Source organism: Antechinus flavipes, chromosome 1 (genome assembly GCF_016432865.1).
Source record: "Antechinus flavipes isolate AdamAnt ecotype Samford, QLD, Australia chromosome 1, AdamAnt_v2, whole genome shotgun sequence".
Classification (NCBI taxonomy): Eukaryota; Metazoa; Chordata; class Mammalia; order Dasyuromorphia; family Dasyuridae; genus Antechinus; species Antechinus flavipes.
In genome coordinates this window covers 537,396,602-537,421,466 of record NC_067398.1, presented here as the reverse complement: position 1 = coordinate 537,421,466, position 24,865 = coordinate 537,396,602, and the positions used below count along the sequence as shown (strand labels likewise).

Below are 24,865 nucleotides of genomic sequence, written 5' to 3'. Positions count from 1 at the left end.
AGCCAATCTGAGTTAGTGGTACCTCAAAGTTGTCTTAATTTGCATTTCTCTGATCAATAATAATTTAGAGTATTTTTTCATATGATTAGAAATGGTTCCAATTTCTTCATCTGAAAATTGTTCATATCTTTTGACCATTTATTTATTGGAGGATGACTTAAATTCTTATAAATTTGAGCCAATTCTCTATATATTTTAGAGATGAGACCTCTATCAGAATCTTTGGATGTAAAAAATTTCCCTCCAGTTTTCTGCTTCCCTTCTAATCTTGCCTGCATTAGTTTTGTTTGTACAAAAACTTACCTTAATATAATCAAAGATATCCATTTTGAATTTCATAATGCACTCTAGTTCTTCTTTGGCCACAAATTCCTTCCTTCTCCACAGATCTCAGAAGTATACTATCCTTTATTTTTCTCATTTGTTTATAACATCACTCTTTATGTCTAAATCATGAACTCATTTTGACCTTATCTTGGTATAGGGTGTTAGGTGTTGGTTGATGCCTACTTTATGCCATACTTGGGTTCAACTTTCAAAGGGCGGTGGATCATTCATCAAAATAGAGAGACTGTCTATTGGGATTGACAGAAAATGCCATCTGCATCCAGAAAAATAACTAAGAAGACTGAATGTAAATCGAGAAAGAGAGAGAGAGAGAGAGAAAGAGAGAGAGAGAGAGAGACAGAGACAGATAGAAAAAGAGACAGAGACACATACAGAGAGAAAGCCTCCAATTTCCTACTCCAGCTCATTTTACAGTTGAGGGAACTAAGTCAAGCAGAATTCAATGACGCACCAAAGTCTTTCAACTAATAAGTATTTGAAGCTGAATTAGAACTCAGAAAGATGAGTCTTCCTGACTCCAGATTCAATGCTCTGTGCACCATGGCACCACTTATCTACATATATATCTCATATATCGTGTGCGTGCGTGTGTGTGTGTGTGTGTGTGTGTGTGTGTGTATGTGTAGATATCTCTATTTCTATTTTTCTCTATTAAAATGTGGTCTTCCAAGGCCTAAAACTGCTTTAAGACTTTTTTGCCTTTTTCTTTTTCTCCAGTAATCAGTATAATTCTTGTTACATAATAAGTTTTCAATAAATACTTGTCAGCTTTAAAGAGTAGCTAGCTCCCCACACTTGTTATCTTTAAACTGAGTCAGGATGATATTTTGTTAGGACACAACATATAGGGGAAGAGGGATTATCCCTATCTCATATCTCATATTATATTTATCTAAAAAGTCTCAATAAACTCTATTTCTACTTTATGGTAGTAACTAGGGATTAAGTTGATAGAATCATAGGAATTTAGAGCTAGGGAGAGATTTCAGGGATCATCCTATTTTATCCTTCACAGTTATTTTCATTGAGTTTGACTAAAGGACATATATAAACCATCTCTCCCCACATTGCCATTCCTTCATCATCCCATCCTGGCTTGGTTTCTATCATAGCATAGCAATTTTAAAACTGGTTAAATTAGTTCATGATTGCCATGATGTGTAACGATGGCAAATTCACCATTTTGAAAACAAATAAAGCACAAGGATACCTAATTGACTCTTTAAAAATGAATTGATTTTAAAAATGAAGAAATAAAGAAAAATAAAGAACTCTCTGATAGGCCTTCCCATATATGGTGGTAACTCTGTGTCCCCAGTTGTTTTGTGTTCTACATCAGGTTGGATATCTGCCCAGTATTGAAATCCTTGACTGTCATTTCAGTTGAAGTTAATGGACGGTTCTTGAATGCCTAGTATAGTATCAAATAAATGTGCAACAGTGGTATTTATTGTTTAGAAGTGATTTAGTGTTTTCACATTATATGGATTTCTTTATTAGTATATTGTCTTCTAGGTCTGAGAGATCTGAATTTAATATTCATACTTAAGCTTGAAGTGTAATGATCTGTGTAAAATAATCCTCCTCTCCAGCAGGACACTCTTGGAAAGGAGCCACTGGATGTTCCATAAAGCCATAACTGATTGGAGAGAAAGCTATTTATTCTTCTAACTAAAAGAGTTTAGTATCTCAGTTCTCCCTTTATCTACCCTTTCCCCATAGGTGCATCATTACCTTTCTCCTTCCTATTACAGTGATCCTTTCAGATATGAATGTAGATAAACATATAATAAATGTTCATATATGTATAACATATAAAAATCATGTCAAGCCACATGAGAAACAAAAAACAAAAAATTAGAGAGACTGGGGATAAGAGAAAGGCATAGCTCTGCCTCCTTAAGGAGAGTGAGACAGGATAATAACAAGTGGAAGACACAGTCTCATTCATCAAAAACATTAGAAGAGACAGAAAAATGTACGCTGAGATTCAGAATCAAGACAGAGTGAATTCCCTGGAGAGAAGCCTGGAAATCTATGTGCCTCTCATGAGATACATCATCCTAGATGAGATAAAAAACTGAAGATAGGGCAAACTGGACTTAGCCTTTCTCTGGTACTTTGGAAATCAAATGGATTATGGCCTGGGGGATGAGGAAGAGAAGAGGGAGAGTGAAGAGTATTGCTTGAGGTAAAGAATTGTTTTGATTATTTTTGTAATTAACAATGAATTTTTTGTGTTTTCATCAGATAAAAATAAAGCCTTCATTCATAAAGGGAGAAAAGCAGAAAGACAAGTAGAGAGATAGAAACAAGAAAAGAAAGAGAGAGAAAGAGGAGCAGAGGAGAAGAAAGAGGAGGAGGAGGGAAGGGAGACGGGGGGGGGGGGGGGGGGGGGGAGGGGAAAAGTGAGGGGGGAATGAGAGAGAGGGAGAAGAGGAGGAAAAGGGTAAAGGAAAAGGAGAGGGAGAGGGAGAAAATAGTTAAAAGAATTAAAGGACTACTGGAAGTTTCTGGGATCACTGGTCATTCTTTTTTTGTAGACAGAATTGGAAGACAATAATGGCATAAGTAGTGATGATGACCTAGATGTGGAGGCAACTAAGGAGCCAAGCCAGGCAGTGGGAATCATATCCATAACCAGCATTGCTCAGATTCAGTGAGCTCCAGAAAGTAAAATTCCTTTTTCCTGAATTTCCTTAATTCATGGGGGTGTGAGGAAAAGTAGGTAAGAAAGTGAAAGTTCTTGAAAGTTCTTCCTTTTCCTACAGCATTTTTTTTTTTTTTTTTTACAAATTAAGACATTTTTCTATCTAAATCAAAGACCTGAAAGGACAGCAGTGCTGGAGGAGGAGTTTATATTTCTTTTGCTATCTTTTTTTCTTAATTCCATGTTATTAAAAATTTTGTGATCAAATATACTAAATGAATGTATGAATAAGGAAGGAAAAGGCCTAAGATACTGGAATTCATCTAAGAGGTAAGAGCACTAAATAAAATATATAAGTACCAAATTTCATATTTTCATATTTCATTTCATCCCTTTTTTAAATTGAACCCACCTACACAGAAGCTAAATAAATCTGAATTTGAGCCAAGGTTAGAATTGTTCTGTATAATTCCAAAGAAACTAGTCAAAAGTATTGGCATGATTGGCTATGGTTAGCTCATTTGGGCTAAAGTATAATAATTCCATAAAAGGACTAAAGAATGTTTTATGAACTCCTTATTTCATTCTAAATGATGATGATGATGGCTCAAAAAGGACTATCCAGAAGCACTGATTCACAGTTCATGTTTGGAGAGAAATATGGATCACTGATTATGAAAAAAATCACGTAGGGAGAATGATGATTAACATTTTGGGAAAGTACTTAGTAAACAAAAGTGATTTACAAATGTGAATTATTAGTAGTATTACAAATTAACAAGAATGTTTTCAGGAGAGAGTCTATAATTAAGGCAATATTTCTAATAGAACAAATTTCTGGAGAGAACTGAACAAAGGGATAGTTTGAAGACTTTGGGAAATTATAAATCAAATTTCCATGTGAGTAAGATGAATCAGAAGTTATCAATCATTTTGTTTTTAGTTATATATCAAAACTATTCAATGTTGCTAAGGAGTGGAGGGAGATTTTTCAAATGACTTTTGGTATTTAGGAAATTCCTTCATAGTAAACTGGACTCTTGAAGGCTTATTGAAAGTTTTATTTTCTTGCCGATTCTCCAAGGCACTACCGAATTTTATCTGGACTTTAGCTGTCATGCTCCCCTGAAACTGACATTTGGAGAGGAATAATTCAACAAGGCATACAAAGCAGCTACTCCTAAATACTCTATTAAGAAACATCTCAACACTATCCAATGATTTTTATAATAATTTTTTAAAATGATTATAGCACATTATAGATTGCAAATAGCTTAAATTATTACTGATGGAACATGGGGTTTGAACCCTAAAGAATATTGGGGTTTGGGGATAGTGCCACAAGGTATCTCAAAAGAATTTGTAGGCTTAGACTATCTCCAAATCAAAAAGGCAAAGATTTTATCAGTAAACTAAGTTCCAAAAAGGAGTTTAGCAAAGAAGTGGGGTATGTCACCACTGACTGGCAGGCTAAGTTCCAAAAAATAGTTAGCTTCACCATCACCAAAGGGAAAGATGGAAATAACCTGAGCCCTTAAGGTTGGCAAAATTCCTAATGAATTGACCATTGGACCATAAGTGTCATTGTTACAAACTTACCCAAACACAAATACCTCTGTTTAAGCAAATAATATTGTATATGTTACTAAGTATATTAGAACCCAAAGTGATTCATTCATTCCAATACCTTCAACTTACAAAGAGCTCAGAAAGATGAAGTGATTCACTCATTATTAATGGCAGAACCAGAACGAAAATCCAGGTCTCCTAATTCCATTGTATCACATTTGGCTATTGTGATTGTTTGTTTTTCAAGATAAGCAAACAGGAACACTTGAGTCATTGGATCATAGGGTTAGAGCTGGAAGCTACTTTAGAGGCTAATCAAGTCCAATCTTCTCATTTATTGTTCAATTATTTCACAACTTCAGTTCTGGCACTCTATCCACTGTGCCACTTAGCTGGCTTTCATTTTACAAATCTCTCAGTATTGCTGCTCTCTTAAGTTTTCTATTCATTCCCTGTGAAACTATAGTCAATTAAAATAGAACTATTTTTGAGTACAAAAAACCCCCCTAATTTGAGGACAATAAGCTCCTGTCAGAGATTCCTCCTAACTGCAAGTTCCTGGAGGATGAGGACATACCTCTTATGCCTCAAGACAGTACTGGGGCATATTAAGTCAGTCATGTCTGATTTCTTGATCCCGTTTGAAGTTTTCTGGTCAAAGCTACTACATTAGTTTGCCATTTCCTTCTCCAGCTCATTTTACAGATGAGCAAATTGAAGCAGAGTTAAATGCCCAGAGTCACACAAGGTCACATAGCTCGTAAATGTCTGAGGCCATTTGAACTCAGATTCTTTTGACTCCAGACCCAGTGCTCTGTCCATTGCCCCTCTATCCACATAATCTTGTCATATAATAGATGCTTAATCAAGGCTTGTTGATTGATTCAAAGTGACTTCATATTTTGCCCCTAAATATAATGAGAATTACAATTAGAATTGTAATCCTGGTGAAGTGATTATGTCGCTACAGTTACAGCCACCCTCTTTACCAATATAAATCTTACTCCTTCCAGATTTCATGAGCTGATGTGACTAAACATCAAAAACAAAAAAAGGATATTTGGGATACAACCTTCCAGTAATGCTTAGTAGCATTGTCCTCAAATACACAGATATATGAGTAATTCTCCAGGCTGGCACCTGATACTTTTTTAGCTTGATATGGACTGCTATAGCCTACACTAACCTGGCAGAATTTTATAGTTTACACCATATCTTGATGAGGAAAGACCATCAAACTTTACTAGATGAACCAAGGACATAGGATCAAAGAAGAAAAAATGTCAGACATATAGTCCCTCATACTTAACAAAAGCAAAGGTAGTTGAGTTAGGAAGCTCAACAACCATTTAAAAAGACTAACTATGAACTCAGACTATAAAATGAATATAACTATAATATATATGCACACATGAACATACATGTATACCAGACAATGTCAATATATGCCGTTCATAAAATGAAATTCTATTCTATCATTTATATGACCTAAAATTAATATGCTAACTACAAAATTAAACATTAAATTGGCAATTTCATTTGCATAGCTAAGTATTTTCTCAATTTTGTTTTTGAATAGGGCAGATCTTTTAAAAGCTATTCAAAGAATTTTGAGCTGTTGCCTCTTCTTCTCCCCCTCTTCCCCACAATACACTGTTTTTTTCCCACTAGTAAGGAGACTTAGAATTGAAGCTGCTATTGGGGAATAGAAAACATCATCCCCAAAGAGAATAGCTCTATATATCCCACTTGGGTGAAAAATAATTTAGCTTGAAGACAAACTTTGTCTATATAAAAGGGATATTTTTTTTAATGTAGTAGATACATTCCTGAAAAGACATTTGTAAAGCGAATTTTTAGAAATGGATTATATATATTGTCAAAAGGGACAATAATTGGATGACCCTCAATTGGAAAATGGTATTTATATGAATTTTGGCCATAGAGTGCCATGAGAAGAATACTTTTAAAAAGACAGCCTTGCATTTTAGGAAGAGAGCTGAAGGTCACTGAAAGTATTTCCTATTCCCCTCTGCTTTTTTCTGGGCCTAATCCTCTGTTTTCAGTGTTTATACAAGATTACTGGTGAACCAGCTTTATAAGTGGCATGAATAGGCTATAATACAATTCATCACATTTAAGATATCAAAATCATATCCCTAAAACACAAGTCTGACCCTTTAATCATCCTATTCAATGAACCTGCAGTGACTCCTAAGCATTTCTAAGATCAAATGTAAAATCTTCTATTTGGCTTTAAAAAACACTTTATAACCTGCTCTCTTTTTCCAGTATTCTTACACCTTATGGGTCCTCCTCCCTCTTATATTCATTGATCCAATGACATTGTGGCCTTCTTGCTGTTCTTTACACTGAGCATTTTTACTGTTCCCCATGCCTTAAATGTTTTTCTTCTGTATCTCCATTTTCTGACTTAAATCCTGCCCTCTAACGTGAAGCCCTTTCTGATTCTCCCTTAATTCTAGTGACTTTTCTTTTTTTGTTTATGTCTAATTTATATTACATATGCCTTGTTGAAACATAATTGTTGCACGTTATCTCTCCCATTAGTCTTGACCTCCTTAAGATTTCTTTTTAAAAGATTTTTCTTTGTTTCAGGATGCTTAGCACAGTTCTTGATACATTATAAAAGCTTTAAAAATATTTATTGACTGAGAGATACAGTAAAAGGATGCTATTAGTGAAAATTGTAATCAGAGAAGAAAATGAGCTAGTTATATGGCAAGATCAAGCTTTAAAAGAGTTTACTGACAGCCTATCCATGCTACTGGTATCCATGCAAAATTGTCAGAGTAGAGGAAGGTCCCTAATGCATTGGGTGGATTGCCTATGGAAGGATTTCAGGAAGACATGAATACAAGACAGCATGAAAAGTCATGGATATACTCTGTAATGAACATAAATGAAATCAGAGATCTGATGAAATATCTGATGAAAGTATGTGGGGAACATGTGGGAGTTACATTTTATATACTCTAAGAAGAATCTCTTTTTAAAGCCAATTTTATTTTTATAAACTCAGATTTTTTTTTATGTATCAGAATTATTTAGAGTTCAATACACTGGAATAGCAATAATTAGATTGTACTATATATGAAAATATGGATTTCATAAAATAATAAATGAGATGATAATTATTAATTTTATGTGTTTACTACAGGATTAAAAAGCAAAGTGTTTTAAAATGTTTTAAATTCAACTTGATTTGAAAAAATATGATTTAGACAATTTTAGGGAAACTATTGCAACAGATATATTCTTATCCTTATGTCAAGGGTATTGTACATTCTGATTAGGATTATAACAGCCTTGAGAAGGTAAAATCTGTATCTTATAAGATTTTCTATTCCATCCTACCTCTAACCCCCTCCACCCCACCCCCAACATCCTACTTGGCTCACTGACTTAGATTTGCATATAGTTAAAGTTCCATAAGTCTGTGTTGACTGCCGGAAGCTTCATTTTTTTTCACCTGAGTTCTGTTGAACTGCATGAACTGCTAGGGTACTTTCCAGCTTTAGAACCATAAATTACACAGATAGTAAACAATTCTTAAAGGACACCAGGACTCAAGAAAGCAAACAGGACACAGAGAAAAGGAATTAGGTATCAGTAATTATATAGTTGCCCTGGCACCTTCTGCTAATTTGGTTGCTTACATGTGAGATGTTAAACTGGAATAGAGAAGAATGCCTTCAACAACACATACATAGAAGGAAATAGCAGAACAGCAATTCTTTGCTACTTGTTACAGAGGAAGCAAACATCTTGCAAATTGTTGCTTACCTCAAATAATATAATATAATAAGGTAATGTACACAGCAGAACATATGACAGGAATCAAAATATATAACAATAAATTTCCATTTCAAAAAAGTATATGTGATAATGAAACACAACGTACTCAGAACTATCTTTTCTTTGCTTCCTTGCAGGTTCTCTGCTATGCACTTTTTACTTTATTCTTTTTTTCTCCTTTTCTATTTTCCCACCTCTCTCTTTTTTCCCCTCCCACCTCCCTCAAGCAAGCTATAGTTAAACATGGATATATTTATGTATACATATATACATATACATATTACATATATTTACACACATGTATACATACACCTAAAACAATATTAATATGACTGACATAATGTAGATTTCTCTCTTGATTGAATCTTTTAAAAAATTGACTTTGTCTGAGATAAATGATTACTATCCCTATTTTTGTTTTGTTTTGTTTTTCTAATAAATTCTATTCTTAATCTTTGTGCTTACTTCTTCATATGGATGATCCCTGCTTGGTCTTTCTGTTGGAAAGGATAAATCTAGAAAATCAACCAAATAGTTGTATCCAGTAGGCAAAGTGTTGAAATCTTCATCCGTTTCAATCATCTATGGAAGGCAGAGAACAATAATAAGAAAAACAAACCATTAATCAATAGGTTTTTAAGATCTTGGAAATCAAACTCCCAGAAGAAAAAGTAGCCTATGATGTTGCCAAAATCACATGGGAAATTAATGATAAGGCAGGTGAAATTTTTTTTTGGGGGGGGGCGTTTATATATTTTCTTTACTTAATAGTATTTTATTTTTCCAATTACATGTAAAGATAGTTTTCAACATTCATTTTTACAAAATCCTGAATTCCACATTTTTTCTCTCCTTCCTTCCCCTTCTCCTCCCCAAGACATTTAGCAATCTGATATATGTTATACACGTACAATCATTTAAAACATATTTCCATATTAGTCATTTTCTGAAAGAAAAATCAGTCCAAAATAGAACAACTATGAGAAAGAAAAAAACAAAACACAAAGACAAAAGATGAAAATAGTATGCTTTGATCTGGATTCAGTCTCCTTAATTTTCTTTGTCAGTAGGGGTGGCATTTTCCATGGTAAGGTTTTTTAAAAAGCTTTTCTCTAAATCAATAGCTGAAAAAGTTTATTTTTATGAATTAGAAATACTGCTTCATCATAATGACCAAAAACCAAATGTGGAATGTGTCTACAAGTGGCAGGGCATTACCTTAAATTTTGGCAAGAGGAGGTGCTTTATTTTTAGTCCAAATTTATAAGCTTGTAGAACAAGCAAGATGGTAGATGCTAGTGAATGGGATATAATAGCTGTATAGAGATCGATATTTAAATGGAGAGATGAGGGGTTCTCTCTTTGCCCTCCTCAAATTCAGGTGGCAAAGAGACATCATACTCCTTCAAATACTGGAAGATGTTACCTGGACTGAGGTGGGTGATCAGAGGCTGATAGGTTTGGAAATGAATTACATTTAGATAGCAATTGGGTACAGATCCTAATAGAGAAGAGTAAGAGGGAAGAGTAAGAAGGGTTAGTGAACAGATGCTGATGGAATGATTAAAAAAAGAGATGCAAGTCAGATGTGGTGGTGCATGCCTATAATTCCTACTTCTAGGGAGGCTGAAGCTTCTGGATTGCTTGAGTTTTGGAGTTTGGAGCTTTCAGTGGGCAAAACTAATTGGTTATCTATGCTAAGTCCAGCATCAATTCCACGAGTCTATAATTGGGATAAATCGTGACATGCATACATGCCTCTATTCTATGACAGAGGAGAATCCAGGAGGGAGAAGATCTGATCTAGGAAAGCCAGATGAGGGACTGGGAGGAGAATGCTATTCCAAAAGACAGCTGGCTCTAGGAGACAGGATAGAACTAGCAGAGACTGGCTGAGCAAGCAAACAAGAATTGTGTAGAAGAGCAGATGAGAGAGAAATTTTTTTAAAAATTGGTATAAGTGGCAAAATAGTATCATGGGGAGGGGAACAGTATTTAATACTGAAACTTATAATTATAGAATCTCAAAGATAGACGGGATCTTTGAGGTCTTGTTTCATTTCTTACTTGATGGCAGTGACTAGAGTTAAAAGACTAGTCTAGAAGAGCAAGACTATAAGACTACAAGATGCAGACTATGGAGTAATCTTTTTAGGACACACAATATATTCTTTTCCCCATAGAGGTATGTGTCATATAGGTATATTTCTGTCTCCAAAAAGAGATGCAATTACAAATGCTATGAAGTTTACAATTCAACTAATATCAATTGTATTTCTGAACACAGTGCTAGGCACTAAGAGAAATGCAAAGTTTAGCTGAGTCTCAAAGTTTAGATATGAAGTAATGCCTTCCCCATATAGCTTACAACTCTCTTGAGGATAATGACATCCCTAGAGTACAATAATATCCAATTACACCCAGTAAGTAGGGGTGTTATGGAGAGTGGGGAGATAGAAATGAGGGGAAAGGTACAAAACAAAGATCTGAGAGGGGAAAGATCATTGCCCAAGAGAAACAAGTTAGTTAGCAAAAGAGGAAGTGATATTTCAGTTGGACTGTAACAAATGAACAGAAATTCAACAGTCATAGAGGAAACTGTTGTGGGCATAAGGAAAAGGCTGAACAAAGATAAAATGCAGGCTGTGTACAAGAACTGCATAGTGAAAAACAAATTAGAGTGTTTTATTCTAATCTAATATAAAGTATATAGAGTACATTAAAAGTTAATAGAAAAGAAAAGACAAATATTAGCACTCCACATACTCTGATCACAAGGTTATAATTCTTAAATCCAGCCCAAGTGAAGTATTCTTTTATCCAGGATGGGTGAAGAAATATTTCATCTTCTATAGCATAATTCAATGTTTGTAAGTATGGTTCAAAGTTCCAGGAATCTTTATAAATCTTAGTCCCAGCTGGAGGGTTTATGATGCTTTTGCTGGGAGGGAATAAAGAAGAGAGGAGATCTGTCAATAAAAAGTTAATTAAAAAAAAAAGCAGAGAGGAGAAGGAAGAATGATGGGAATGGGGTGGGGGAAAATATGAGGAGAAAAGGAAGGGACAAGAGAGGAGAGAAAACAACAAAAAAGTAAATTTAATGATTGCATATCAGAATTTATTTGATCCATTTCAATGATAAGGATAAATAATTATATTAAGGGGCAGAGAGATGGTGCAGTGGATAGAGCACCAGTCCTGAAATCAGGAGGACCTGAGTTCAAATCTTGTCTCAGACACTCAACACTTCCTGGCTGTGTGACCCTGGGCAAGTCACTTAACCCCAATTGCCTCAGCAAAACAAACAAATAAATAAATAACTATGTTACTAGATGAGTTGTATATAGTCAGTCACTCTAGACTCAAGGAATTCACATCTAGTTGCTATCTTTAATTCCACCTGCATCATTCCTCATCTCCAAAAGTAAAGTTTTCCTCATGTCTAAACCCATTACTCTTGCTGTATTTCTCTACAAAAAAATGTTTCATTACTTCCTTGAAGGCAATGATTAAAGCTAAGGGACTAGTCTTAAAGAGGATATAGAGTAGTCTTTTTAGGGCATATCATATGTCTCTTGCTCCATATGTATATTTTATATATATGTAATACATATGAACATTTACATTTATGTGTATATATATGTGAATATGTCTATCCACAAAGACAGATATAGCTCCCAAAGCGATGAAAAATTCAATTCAAATTCAATTCAAAATTCAAAAAATTCAATTCAAAGCGTGTTCAAATTCAATTAACATCAAGTGTCTACTGCATCTGAGATATTAAGTGGACCACAACTCTTCAGAACTGGCTAAATAAATGGTATCGAAAATTTTGAAAAAGCAACAGAATTAGACTGTTTTCTCTAAAAACCATATGCAGATACATATGATTGGCTTCCAAATTTATCTATCACAGAAATTCAGATTTCAAGTGTGTTTTAATAATAAATTCTCAAAATTGAATTAAAGATTTTACATATAAATTATATTGATAATGGCAAGAAAAGTAAAATTATTTTAAAATATTTGTCTGATAATTTCAAAAGGCAAAAGAATTCATTTATAAATGACCCTTATAAATTTAAAAAAGGTTCTTATATCAGATACAGGATTTAGGTAAGGACAGAAATAACAAATGTTATAATAGATTTAAATTCTCTGACGTTTTAACATTGAAAAACCAAATTTAAGTGATTATACTAAATTACATTGTCAGAATTACTTAGGAACCTACAGATTTGAAGAGCAGCCTCTTTTAGAATTGTCCTGAGAGTAAGCATAGTAATATAGAGACTAGTTCTCTACATGAGGCATCTGGTACTCAAAATGTGCTGGTTAAATGGATATTGAGAATGGATCACTAGAATACTAGAAGACTTCATTTTAATTATGTTTAAGTCTTTTTGTTTACCTCGTTGACATGTAAATCTTCCTTCTCAAAACTAGTTCATTGTGAACCCTCTAAGTAGTTTTATCTCTATCTGACAATGTAATAACATAATCATGAGAATTATGGGAAAATTTTATTTTATTATATGAGTCTGCCCTTACATGGCTGGGAAATAGGATCATATCTGTGTTTTGTTTAGATACTCTTAACTAAGATTATGTTATGCTGATCAGAAACTCAGCTCCAAAGATTAATGCAAAGGATTTTCTCAAATTGTCCATCAATCATTGTTTCTAAGGACCCTTACCAGGTTCTTCTGACTGCACCCACAGCTGCCAAACTTGTGGAAGTGGACTTCTGGATTATCTGAAGAAAATCCCTGCTCCTGAGTAAATGGCAGTATCTTCCAGTGACCTCAAGTTTCATCTAGCACAGATCAGAATTAGTTGATCTCCACATGACACAGCTGTCTCAAGATTCCAAACGAGGGCTGAGAATATTGTTCTAGTTTTTTTTCCCTCTTCCCTTTTGTTATATGCCCAACCACAAAGATCCTGATTCAAGCATATATTGGCATTTTCTCCTTCTACATTCTTGCTGCCCTCTCTTTTCTGTTTCCAAGCAAACAATGGCTAGTAATGATTCCTGGGACATATTTCTCTGAGAAGTTCCCTCAAGAAACTAATCCCCTGGGCAATATCTCCTTCTGGCTCAACTAGCCTCTCATGCATCTTGCCTTATATCTGCCTCTCCTTTGTAGGCTACAAGGATAGGATTTCTTTTAGGAATCCTTTCAAACTTCATCTTAACCAACAAAGGGAAACATCAAGATATTTTCCAGAGTTTAGGTCCAGTAAGCAGACCTTTGTGCTCATCTTCTAGATGAATTGTTTTTGGTTGTGAAGCCCTATTATGAATCAAACTTGTTATATTGCTGCTATTATTCTTTATTGTCAGGGCTACAACTCATTGCATAGACAGAAATATATAAATCAATGTTCAACCACACTAAAGCGGGACCTCCTCACCATCACCATTAGGAGTGGGTCTCTGGCACATGTGTCCTTGTTTGCAAGCTATTTCTTTCACTTTGAAATTAAACTTCTTGATTCCTGACTCTCCTGGCTCTAGCCTGCTCTTTTTTGTTCTGGCCATTCACAGATCAGAAGCTAGTTCTGTCTGACTGAAATTAAAAATTCTTTTACTAAAAGTTCTGCCCAGCCCATTTGTAGTTTTTCTAGATGTAGTCTAGAAACCTAGAGCTATAATAGAAGTTAAAAGAGTTTTGAGACCATAACCCAAATAAAAATTTATACTGAAAGACCCTAAGTGATAACAGGAGAAAAGCACATGAAAAAATAGATTTGAAAAGGTTAAGAGTTTCTCTAGGTGCTGCTGAATGGGATTTGAATCACAAGAGCTGAAAATAACCTTGTGAACTAATCATACTAAAGAACTAGCAGACTTCTTTCTACTGAGAAGAGGTTGCATAAAATGTGAAAGCTAACTAGTAGTAATTGAAAGCCTTAAGAATATCCTTCAATACCTGAACACTTGCAGAAAGTGGCTCAAATGACATCACTAAAGGATATTAGTGACTCTGGAGCATTGGAAGTATTAGTTGCCCTGCCTATAACTGTTAAATGATACCATGTGTTCCCTAGGATTCCCTTCCTTGGGTACATGTCTGTTCCCTATGTTTACTCCTCCATGCACGTTATCTGGAGACATGTATTCCTCTGGTACTATCCCCCTTCCTTAATGGAGATGTGATAACCTATGAGAGAGTACAACCCTGGGTGCATGGGGGAAATATTTGTCTTTTTTTTTTTTTTTTGGCCATGCTGTTTGATTAAATATTTTTTCCTTTGAACTAATGAATCAATGATAAGGTACAGGATATACTATGTCAACACTGGCCAAATTATATGATCATGATATAGTTTTAGGTTAAAAATATATTAGTTACATAAACATTGGTTATATAAATGCTGGTTACAGAATAATGGAATTATTAAATCATTTACTTTCTTGACTTCAACATTTCTACAAACTGATTTCCAAATCTATAATAGATGTCTATTTCTGAGGTCCAGATCTATATTTCTTACTGACTACAGGACATCTCTTCCTAAATGTGCTACAAACTTCTTAAACTCAACATATTCAAAACTGGATTATTATAGTCCTAAGCCTTTACTACTTCTGACCTCATTATTGGTTTGTTCTCTGATTCTGTGCTTTTGCTAAATTCTTTTCTAGATTTATCAGCTATATTCCCCTGAAGGCCCAGCCTACTGACACCTCTGTTAATTCATATAAAAGGACTCCTCATTATAACATCCCTGACAGATAATGGTCTAGCCTCTGCTTGAAGACCTCCAAGAAAGGGGAATCTACCCCCTTTCAAAAACAAACATTTTACTTTTATATGACTCCTTAGGAACAGAGCAGCTGGGTGGCACAATGGATAGAGTGCTGAGCCTGGAATCAGGAAGACCTCATTTCAAATATGGCCTCACATACTTACAAGTTGTGAGATCCCTGGTAAGTCACTTAACTCTGTTTGCCTAAGTTTTCTCATCTGTAACTAGATGAAGTAGAAGAACTAGAACTAAAGAACTAGAGAAGGAACTAGAGAAGGAAAAAAGCAAAGTATTTTTGCCACAAAACCCCCAAATGGGGTCACAAAAAGTAGGACAAGACCAAAAACAGCTATTGGAAAGTTTTTTCTGACTTCAAACATAAATAGGCTACTTTCCAACTCCTGTATAGTCACGGTTTGGCCAAACAAAGCAGGTCTAATCCCTTCTTCAAATAGCCCCTCAGATATTTGCCTTCCTATCCTCTCCTCAGTCTTCTCTTCTCCAAGCCCAGTTCTTTCTGATCCTCATATATCATACGCTTTGTCATCCTGGTTGCTCTTCTCTAAACATTCTCCAGCTTATCAATACCCTAAATCATGATATTGATTTGAATTGTATACAATATTCCAGATGAGACCTGACAAGTTCAAGCTACAGTATGACAGTCACTTCCCTAACACTACAAGTTATGGCCTTTTTAAAGCAGCCCAAGAATGTTTTAATATTTTTAATATTAATATTAATCACACTCCTAATTCATATTAAGTTTACAATCTACTAAAACCCCCAGATGCTTTTGATAACAGCTTTTCATCCATTTTTTAAAATATTTTTTTAATACCCATGTGTAAAACTGTTCACTGATCCATTGCAATTAAATCAGTTAAATAGTCTAGCCCAGTGGTGTCAGACTCTCATAGAAACATTCTTCATGATAAATATTGATTTAGAAACTTATAAATTAATATTATCTATTTTGTACTATATTTTTACTTACTTTGTTAGAAACATTTTCCAATTATGTTTTAATCTATCTCTAGAGGTGATTAGGAATGTTTGAAATCAGAGGGCTCTATAGGCAAACTAAGTTAAGTTACAGATTAAAGACTGAGTTTGTAAAATCCTAAATTTATAAAAACTAAAAGGCTATATTTTAAAGAGTCACAATGAACTACTTGAGAGTAAAAGATTTACATGTTATTAAAACTCTAGTTAGAGAAGATTTTCTTTTTTTTTTTTTTTTTTTTTTTTTTTTTAGAGAAGATTTTCCACAAATAAAATCTGTTTTGGGAATTTTTAAAGATGCTATATTCCTTTCTTCCTCTCATAAGATTTTTTTTTTCAGAAATGTCAAAAGTCTTTCCTTAATATTATTATTCCATAAGTCAGATTTTTTTTTAGCTAAGTGAGGTTAACATTCATAGGAAACAGGTTTCAGCAGTCACCGAGATATGACATAATAAAATATAATTAAAGGAATATGAAAGATTTCCATGACACATATTTAAGGCTCACCCTCAGGATGAACAGTTTGGAATTGACATTAGAATGAGAACAATTTATGGAGACATCTATACCTGATTTATTGTAACAGACATGTCTATTAAAAGAATCCTAAGTAGGAATGGATTCTAAGGGCTTGGAACCTAATTTTGGTTTAGGATTTAAAAAACAAAAACAAAAACAAAAACCACCCCCCCAAAACACTTACACATGCAACTAAAGTCTTGGAGGAATGCTTTGGAAGTATATTTTTTTATTTTATAAAAATGTATCTATCTGTGTATTCAGTGTACATACATTTCTCAGTATGTTATTAGTATAAGCCTAATAATGCAAGCTAGAAGAGAATCATGCTGGAAATATGAATAGTATTATGATATTAATTAAATTAAATTAAATACCAGATTGAAGCATCTGGTAGTGCAATAGATAGAACACTGGTCTTGAATCATGAAAACCTGACTGCGAATCTGGTCTAAGACACTAGCTGTATGATCCTGGCCAAGTCACTCAATTTGTTTGCCTCAGTTTCTTCATCTGTATAATGGGGATAATAATATCACTTACCTCCCGGAATTGTTGTGAGGACCAAATAAGATGATAATTGTATAGGATTTAGCAGAGTGTTTGATACATAGTAAGCAAATGTCATTATAAATATTATTTATAATAATATTATTATAATATATAACATACCACACATAATTAAATAACATAATTATTATACTATATACTATTATTATAAATGTTTTTCTTAGTATTATTTCCAGTCTGGTTTCTATTGTGCTAAAGGATATTTAATCAACAAACTCAAACAAGATAATGTTATATGAAGTGTACATTGTAAAACACCATCCATATGCCAGCTGCCGTTATGGTTATGTAGCTGGTGCTGGAATTTTTGCTTCTCTCCTTTCTTTGATGGACCTGACTTAGGAAAATGGTGTTGACTTGATAGAATGAATGCTTGAGAAAGCATTGGCATAGAAAAAGCTCCCCCCCCAAAAAAAAAAACAAACAAACAAAACCAAACTTGGTATTGGCCCTCGGTTTGAATCCCAGCTTCTTCTATTTACTAGTTATATGCTTTTAACCAAGTCAGATTTTTTTATTTGTAAAGTTAGGGGGTTGGACTAAGTGGTTACTCAATGGCTAATGGCTCTGAATTCTATGATCTATAAATGAAAAAAATGGCTGTCTCTGAGATCCCTTGAGACCGTCTCTTAATTTAATCCAAAAAAAGGCATAGCTATAAATGTTCCTTGAGGTTAGACACTGTTGTCTTTGTATCCCCAACACTCAATACACTGTTTTTCATGCAAAAATCACTTTATAAATTATTTATTGTATAGATGGATTGGACCATGCGTCAAATATGACAATGCCAAACCTAACACAACTATGCCATCAGTAAATATTCAACAGATGAATGACTGAATCATGGTACGGAGGGAAAAAACTGAATTTAAGGTAGATGACCTGAGTTCAAAGGCTGGTTCTCTTTCTTACTAGCTATATGACTTTCACAAAGTCACTAAACCCCTCTGATTTCCTGTATCGACATCTATAAAATGTAGATAACATTTGAACTAATTCACAAGTTCATTGTGATGGTCAAATAAAATAATAATTATACAGCACCTCATAATGTAATCTGTTGTTCAGTTATTTTTCAGTCTTGTTCAACTTCAGATACTAGAGTAGTTTGCCATTTCCTTCTCCAACTCATCTTAGAAAACTGAGGCACACAGGGTCACACAGATAGCATGCATCTGAGGTCTGATTTGAACTCGGGGAGATGAGTGCTCTGTCTATTATGCTCAATATTAATTTCTACTACAATTACTATTTTATTATGATTATGAGAACCATTGAGAAAAAGATTACTAGACTAGGATTGTCATAGTAAATGAGCTATGACTCACTGCTAGTGGCTGTAATGGTACTTCCCCCTCTATTAATACTTTAAATCTTACCTATCTGTAGGATCCTTCAGCATTCTCCCCAGGTCTAGTACGGCACCAGGCTGAGGAGTCCACGTAGAAACATTAGAGATTTTTTTAATGAGGTTATTGAGGTCATTTGGGTTATTTTTGATATTTGTTTCTTTAATATACCTGTAAATTAATAACATACTCTCTCTGTGAAGAAATTCATATTCTGGTTCTTTTTTATATAGTAGTTTTAACTGAATGATTTAGTTAACAAGTATTTATTAAGTACTTACTATGTCTACTATGCTAAATACTATACAGAGACAGTCCCTGCTCTCAAGGAGCTCACAGTCTAGTACAGAAGACAATATGAAAATAACTATGTACAAATAAGATATATAGAAGATAACCAACATAGGAAACTGGATAGGGGAAGGGGAGATTGACATATCTGTGCAAGATTAAAGGTCAATGAGAGATGAGGGAAGGATAGATAGATTTAAAAATCATCAGCATAGAAATAATCAATCAATCCAAGCTGATACGGAAATAATATAGAAGGACAAGGTCCTGCACAAAGCTCTATGGAACACCCATGATTAAAGAATGATTTATCATCCAGCAAATAAGACTGAGAAGGAATAGTCTGACAGGTAGGAGGAGAGCCAGGAATCTGAAAACCTAGAGAGAAGAGAGTTTTAAGAAGAGAGTGATCAACAATGTCAAAGGCTACAGAGAAATCAAGAAGGAGGAGAACTAAGAAAAGGCATTTGGCAGTCAAGAAATCATTGGTAACCTTGGACAGAGCAACATTGGTAGAATGACAAGGTTGGAAGCCAGATTGTAAGGGATAAGGAAGGGAATGGGAAGAGAGAAAATGGAAGCATCTATTATAGAGAGCTTTTTCAAGAAGTTTAGCTACAAAGGACAGAAGAAATATGGAATGATAGGTGGAACAAAAGGACCAAGTGAGGGTTTTTTAAGGATGGTGAAAACATGAATATGTTTACAGACAGTAGGAAGTTGTCACCACACTGGAAGAGACTTAAATGATAAGTGACAGAATGTGCATGAGAGAAGGGACAATCTATTCAAGAAGATGGGATGCAATTGTGCAGGTAAGGGGGTTGACCTTAGTAAGAAGTAAGGCCATCTCTTCATGTGAGACAGGAGTGAAGGAGAAAGTAGGGACAAGAGGCATTCGACTGCTATGAAATGAGGAAGAGGGAAGAAGAGGAAGCTCATGATGAATGGCGTCAATTTTCCTGTAAAATATGAGAAGCAAGTGTCTTAATTAAGATGTCTATGGGCATACTATTACTTGAGATCAGAGTAGATAGATGGGTGTGTGTGGGAGGGGAAAAATAGGCTTGAGAAGTTTTGTATTTCATAGACTATGCTGGAACTGCAAATGTGGCTAAAAAGTGTTCCTTGGGTTATTGAGCTACAGTTTAGTTTTAGAAATGATCCTCTAACTTTCTCAAGCAGAAAATAACACTTGAACTTGGGGATCTCTTAGAAGAATGAATTCAATTGGAGCTGTGGCGCTTCTGAGAGTCCAAATGCAGTTTACTGGATACTAAATTCCGTCCCCTGGATATATGTGGGAGTTGCTATTGAGAATAAAGAAAGTCAGCTTAGTAGACATGGTCTGTGAGAATTTTGACTTTATCTCTTTCCCTTTATGAGATTAAAGTGATGAGAGCGGTTTCAAATATGTTCCACATAACACAGTTGGTAACACCACACCCAAACAAATATTTCCTCTACCAAAAGCCCCTGCAGTTTCTTCACACATGAGAAAAATATTCAGGAAATACCCAATATAGTGTGGAAAGCTCACCAGATTTAGAATCAAATAAACTAGTTTTGATTTTGTTTCTGTTACTTATTTGTTTGACTTTGTGCAAGTCAATTTGTTTTCTGAACTTGAGTCTCCTCATCCATTAAATGAGGAGATTATAATACAATTGATAACACCACACCCAAACAAATATTTACTCTACCAAAAGCCACTTCAGATTCTTCACACATGAGAAATATAACTCAGGGGAGTGATTCAGGATATGTCCAATGTAGTGTAAAAAGTTCACCAGATTTAGAATAAAATAAACTGGTTTTTATTTTAATTCTGTTCCTTCTAACTTGTGTGACTTGGTGCAAATCAATTTATTTTCTGAACTTGAGTCTCCTCATCCAATAAATGAGGGGATTGATAGGCACTCAGAATTAGATGACCACTAAAGTTTTTGCAGTTCTTAACACAGTAAATTGTTGGCAAGCCAAACAATAGCCTCCCTGATTGCGAAGGATAGTTTTTGCTATTATGTATTTTTCTCAGGCTACTCCTTAAGTCAATTCCTTATATTAAATCATATTCTTCATGATTTCTGTGGCATTTAGGGACATAGGATCAAAAACTACAGAGTGGGAAGGGACCTTAGAGTCATCCAGCCTTATTTTACAGATGAAGAAACTGACAACTGGAGAAGTTGTGATTTTCCCATAGTTGCAGAGGTAGCAAATGGAAAAGCCAGCCTTTGAAACAAGATTTTTCCTGCTAGAAATTCACTTTCCACTATGCAATGTTTTTTCACTTTGAGTCATTCATTACCCACTTTGTCGTAAAACTTCATAGGAAATGGTATTGAATATAATGCTGAGCCATACTTGTCTGATGGGTGGGATTCCACAAAATATCCAGCAAAAGGACAAAAAATCCTGGGTTGTAGGTCCTTCACCAGCTGGGCCTTATAGTTCAGGAGTTTCTTCCTCTCTGTTTTAATGAACTGGGCCTTCCACTCCTCTGAAATGAAAAGAGTTTTGATAATTCATTTCCATATTGTAGGAATCATAATTTTAATAGTTGATTGAAGCTTTAAATCATTTCAGAAGGTAAAAACAGATGAATGGCAGAAGTAAAATAAGAAGCAAGATTGTCACTATCCACTGGGTATTAGTAACAATCTTTGAAATTTTGCACTGCCAGGGATAAGTAATCTCTCTATATATCCTCAAATAATTTATATCTATTTTTCTGTTTCCTAAAATCTCAGAGATGGGAAGGGCCTTTGAAATCATATAATTCTAGGATAATAGTTTAGAGCTACAGAGGGAACTTAGCAGCCATATAATTAACACCTTCATTTCATCGATGAAGAAACAGACCTGCTTATAGGAAACAACTTGTTCAAGATCAGAAGTAACAAATATCAGTTTGATCTAGGTTTTAATCCAGGTATTCTGATCCAAATTCAGGTCTCTTTCCATCACACCTGTTTCCTCTCAAGTCATTTGATAGAAACCTAGTTTGAATACTTATGTTTAATTTCTCATAATGTGATTAGCTTCAATTCTATTTTCTAAGCTCTTTTCTTCTCTTTTTCCCTGTCCCACTAAACTGTAAGTTACCTGAAAGCATACATTGTGTCCTCTGACATCTTCTTATGCCATACTGTCTAGTTTCCTTCTTTGTTTTTCATTTGGGAGGAGGGAGGTGACTTAATTAGTACATAGAGTCAATAACAAGGAAACTCCCTTTACTAATAAAGAACAGCACCTGCTCTGCCTATAATTTTTAGTCTGAGAGGGTTGTGTGGGTGCACAAAGGGACCCCAAAGCCAATAAGTATTGTAAGCAGACCTTGAACACAGATCTTCCTAATTACAAAGTCAGTCTCCTAGCAACTGTCATATTGATTGCTTTCCAAATTGCTTAGAATGAATAATTAATAAACAAATAAATGTCTAATTGAATTGAAATCCCAGGTATCTCTGGGAGAGCATGTATTCTCAGATGGCAGAGTATTATGTAGACCCCTGGATTTTTACTACTAATTGAGTCCTATTCTAAATATCTTCATAGCATGTTTAATTCTGGCAAATACTCTAATTCTTGCATACTGATTTTATAACTAAAATAGAAGCTTCTTTGGAACATAATGTACATATATATGTCCCACTCCCCACATAGTAGATATGTATCGAATAAATTAATGAAATAAAGGAATAGAATTTAAGGGGAAAAGTGTAAGTAATCTTTGTTTCAACTTCAAAGCTATGGAAAAGACTATCAACCCATCCACAGATGCAGTATCTCTAAGTATAGATTAGTAGATAGATGTGTGAAATGAGTTCATGCTTTTTAATCACCGACTTTAGAGAAAGATCTTACTTTGATAGTCGATCTTAACATGTTTCTTTCAGGTTATGTGGGGGAACAGCAGAGGAAGGAAAAGAGAAAAATATATAACAGCTTGAGTTGGTCTGCACTTCTGCTCTTGACCTATAGTTATGTTTTGGGGGATTAGGGATGGGGAGACTGACATATATGTATCCCCTGAAACTGGCTGCCAGCTGATAGTATATTTCATTTTTTCTTATAGTTTTTCATACTTTTCTTACTTAATTAGTACATGACTCCATGTACTAATTAAGTCTTACTGTATTTTATTTTTCTTACATTTCCACTTACTTTCAAAGGGGAAAGAACATTGCATTCAGATGACCTCAGTTCAAACCTTACTTTGGCACTTATTACCTACATGAATTTTAACCTCTTTGGGAATCAATTTGTTCATCCGTGCAATGAAAAAGTTAGAACCCTAAGGTTTTAGATCAGTGTTTCTGCTCTACATTTGTGATCCTATAATGATGCGAGATCACACTTCACTAAGGAATAGGATATCAGTGCATGAACAGCTTTAATTTGAAATTACCTAACCAGTTTTGGAACCTTTTCTAATCCATATACACATATTTTAAAATTTCCTTTTGATACTATATGAGAGTACTTTTTAAAAACTTAAGTTACCAGTAAACTTTCCACCATTGAATGTCATTGGAAAGCCAGATGCTCCTCCAGCAAAATCACTCATCATCAGATCAACCTTTTCAGGAAGTCTCCCCCCATTAGGTCGGGTACAATCCACTGTATTGAGAATTTTATGACCTGGCAAAAACAGAAAGGGAAAGATCTTTAAAGTAATGCTGGTCAATTTAGTAAACATTTATCAGGGAGATACATTGTACAAGGCATTATACTATGTGGAAGAATGAGAAAGTATGAGGTACAAAGAAAACAATACTCATCCCTACCTTTCATTCCTATTGGGGGGATATAACACACAAGGTCATCTGAGGACAGAGCAAAAGAGCACTAATAACTAGGGTATTAAGAAGGGCTTCTTGGATCTGGTGGCAGATGAGCTGAGTTTTAACTAAGAATAAGGATTCTACAACATAGACAGTGGTTCTCAAACTTTTGTTTTCAGTATCTTTATCCTATTAAAAATTATCGAGGATCTCTTCAAAGAGTTTTTGTTTGTCTGGATTATATTTATAGACATTTACCATATTGGAAATAAAAACTATTTTTGAATTTGTAGACCCTCTAAAAGGGTTTCAGAGATCCCCAGGATTCTCTAGACCATACTTTGAGAACTATTGATAGAATTTCCACTCCCTCTGTTTTTGTCTGCTTGCATTTTTGATTTCCTTCTCAGGTTATTTTTACCTTATTTCTAAGTCTGATTTCTGTTGTGCAGCAAAATAACTGTATGGATATGTATACATATATTGTATTTAACATATACTTTAACATATTTAACATGTATTGGTCTACTTGCCATCTGGGGAGGGGGGAGAGGGAAGAAGGGGAAAAGTTGGAACAGAAGGTTTTGCAAAGGTCAATGCTGAAAAATTACCCATGCATATATCTTGTAAATAAAAAGCGATAAGAAAAAATAAATAAAAAGGAAAAAAATTTAAATTAAAAAAAATAAGAATAAGGATTCTGTGTGGCAAAGTTGAGAAGAGAGTACTTTCCACTTATGGAGAGAATACAGTTTGTGTAAATGGATGGGAAGGAGAGAGGGAAAAACTACTAATTCAATTTTGCTGAAAGACATGGTGTTTGGATGAGAATAATATTAATTAATAATGGAAAGATATCTTGGAGAAGATTACAAACAACCTTAAAAGCCAGGCAGAGGAATTTGCTTATTGTGATCCTGGTAGCTGCTACCACTTATCCCCCAAATCATTTTCCTTCATTTCTCAAGGAGCTCAATATTTGAATCATAGTCTTCTTATCCTCATAATACTAGTCCTTAAATTTAGGCATCCCAACAAAACCATTGATGTTTCTTCAAATACTTTGGCTTCCTAGCTCATCAAATATTTTTGAATTTGCATCATATGCATCTTCAATTTACCTCAATCCAGCCAAAAAATAACCATGCTTTTTGATCTTATCATCACCCACTAGCATTTTATCTATATTA

The 24,865-nt window shown here is 34.5% G+C and overlaps 1 protein-coding gene across 2 annotated transcripts in view; it reads right to left on the bottom strand.

Annotated features, from left to right (window-relative positions):
- The window catches only part of LOC127544097 (cytidine monophosphate-N-acetylneuraminic acid hydroxylase), a 91,562-nt gene that overhangs the window by 7,268 nt on the left and 59,429 nt on the right, over positions 1–24,865 (bottom strand). For both annotated transcript variants that reach the window (XM_051970593.1, XM_051970594.1), the window contains exons 9-13: positions 23,395–23,532; positions 21,253–21,388; positions 18,625–18,765; positions 11,153–11,327; positions 8,852–8,968 (exon numbers count right to left, since the gene is read on the bottom strand). In XM_051970593.1, the coding sequence (XP_051826553.1) occupies positions 8,852–8,968; positions 11,153–11,327; positions 18,625–18,765; positions 21,253–21,388; positions 23,395–23,532 (707 nt within the window). The remainder of the gene's footprint in view (positions 1–8,851; positions 8,969–11,152; positions 11,328–18,624; positions 18,766–21,252; positions 21,389–23,394; positions 23,533–24,865) is intronic.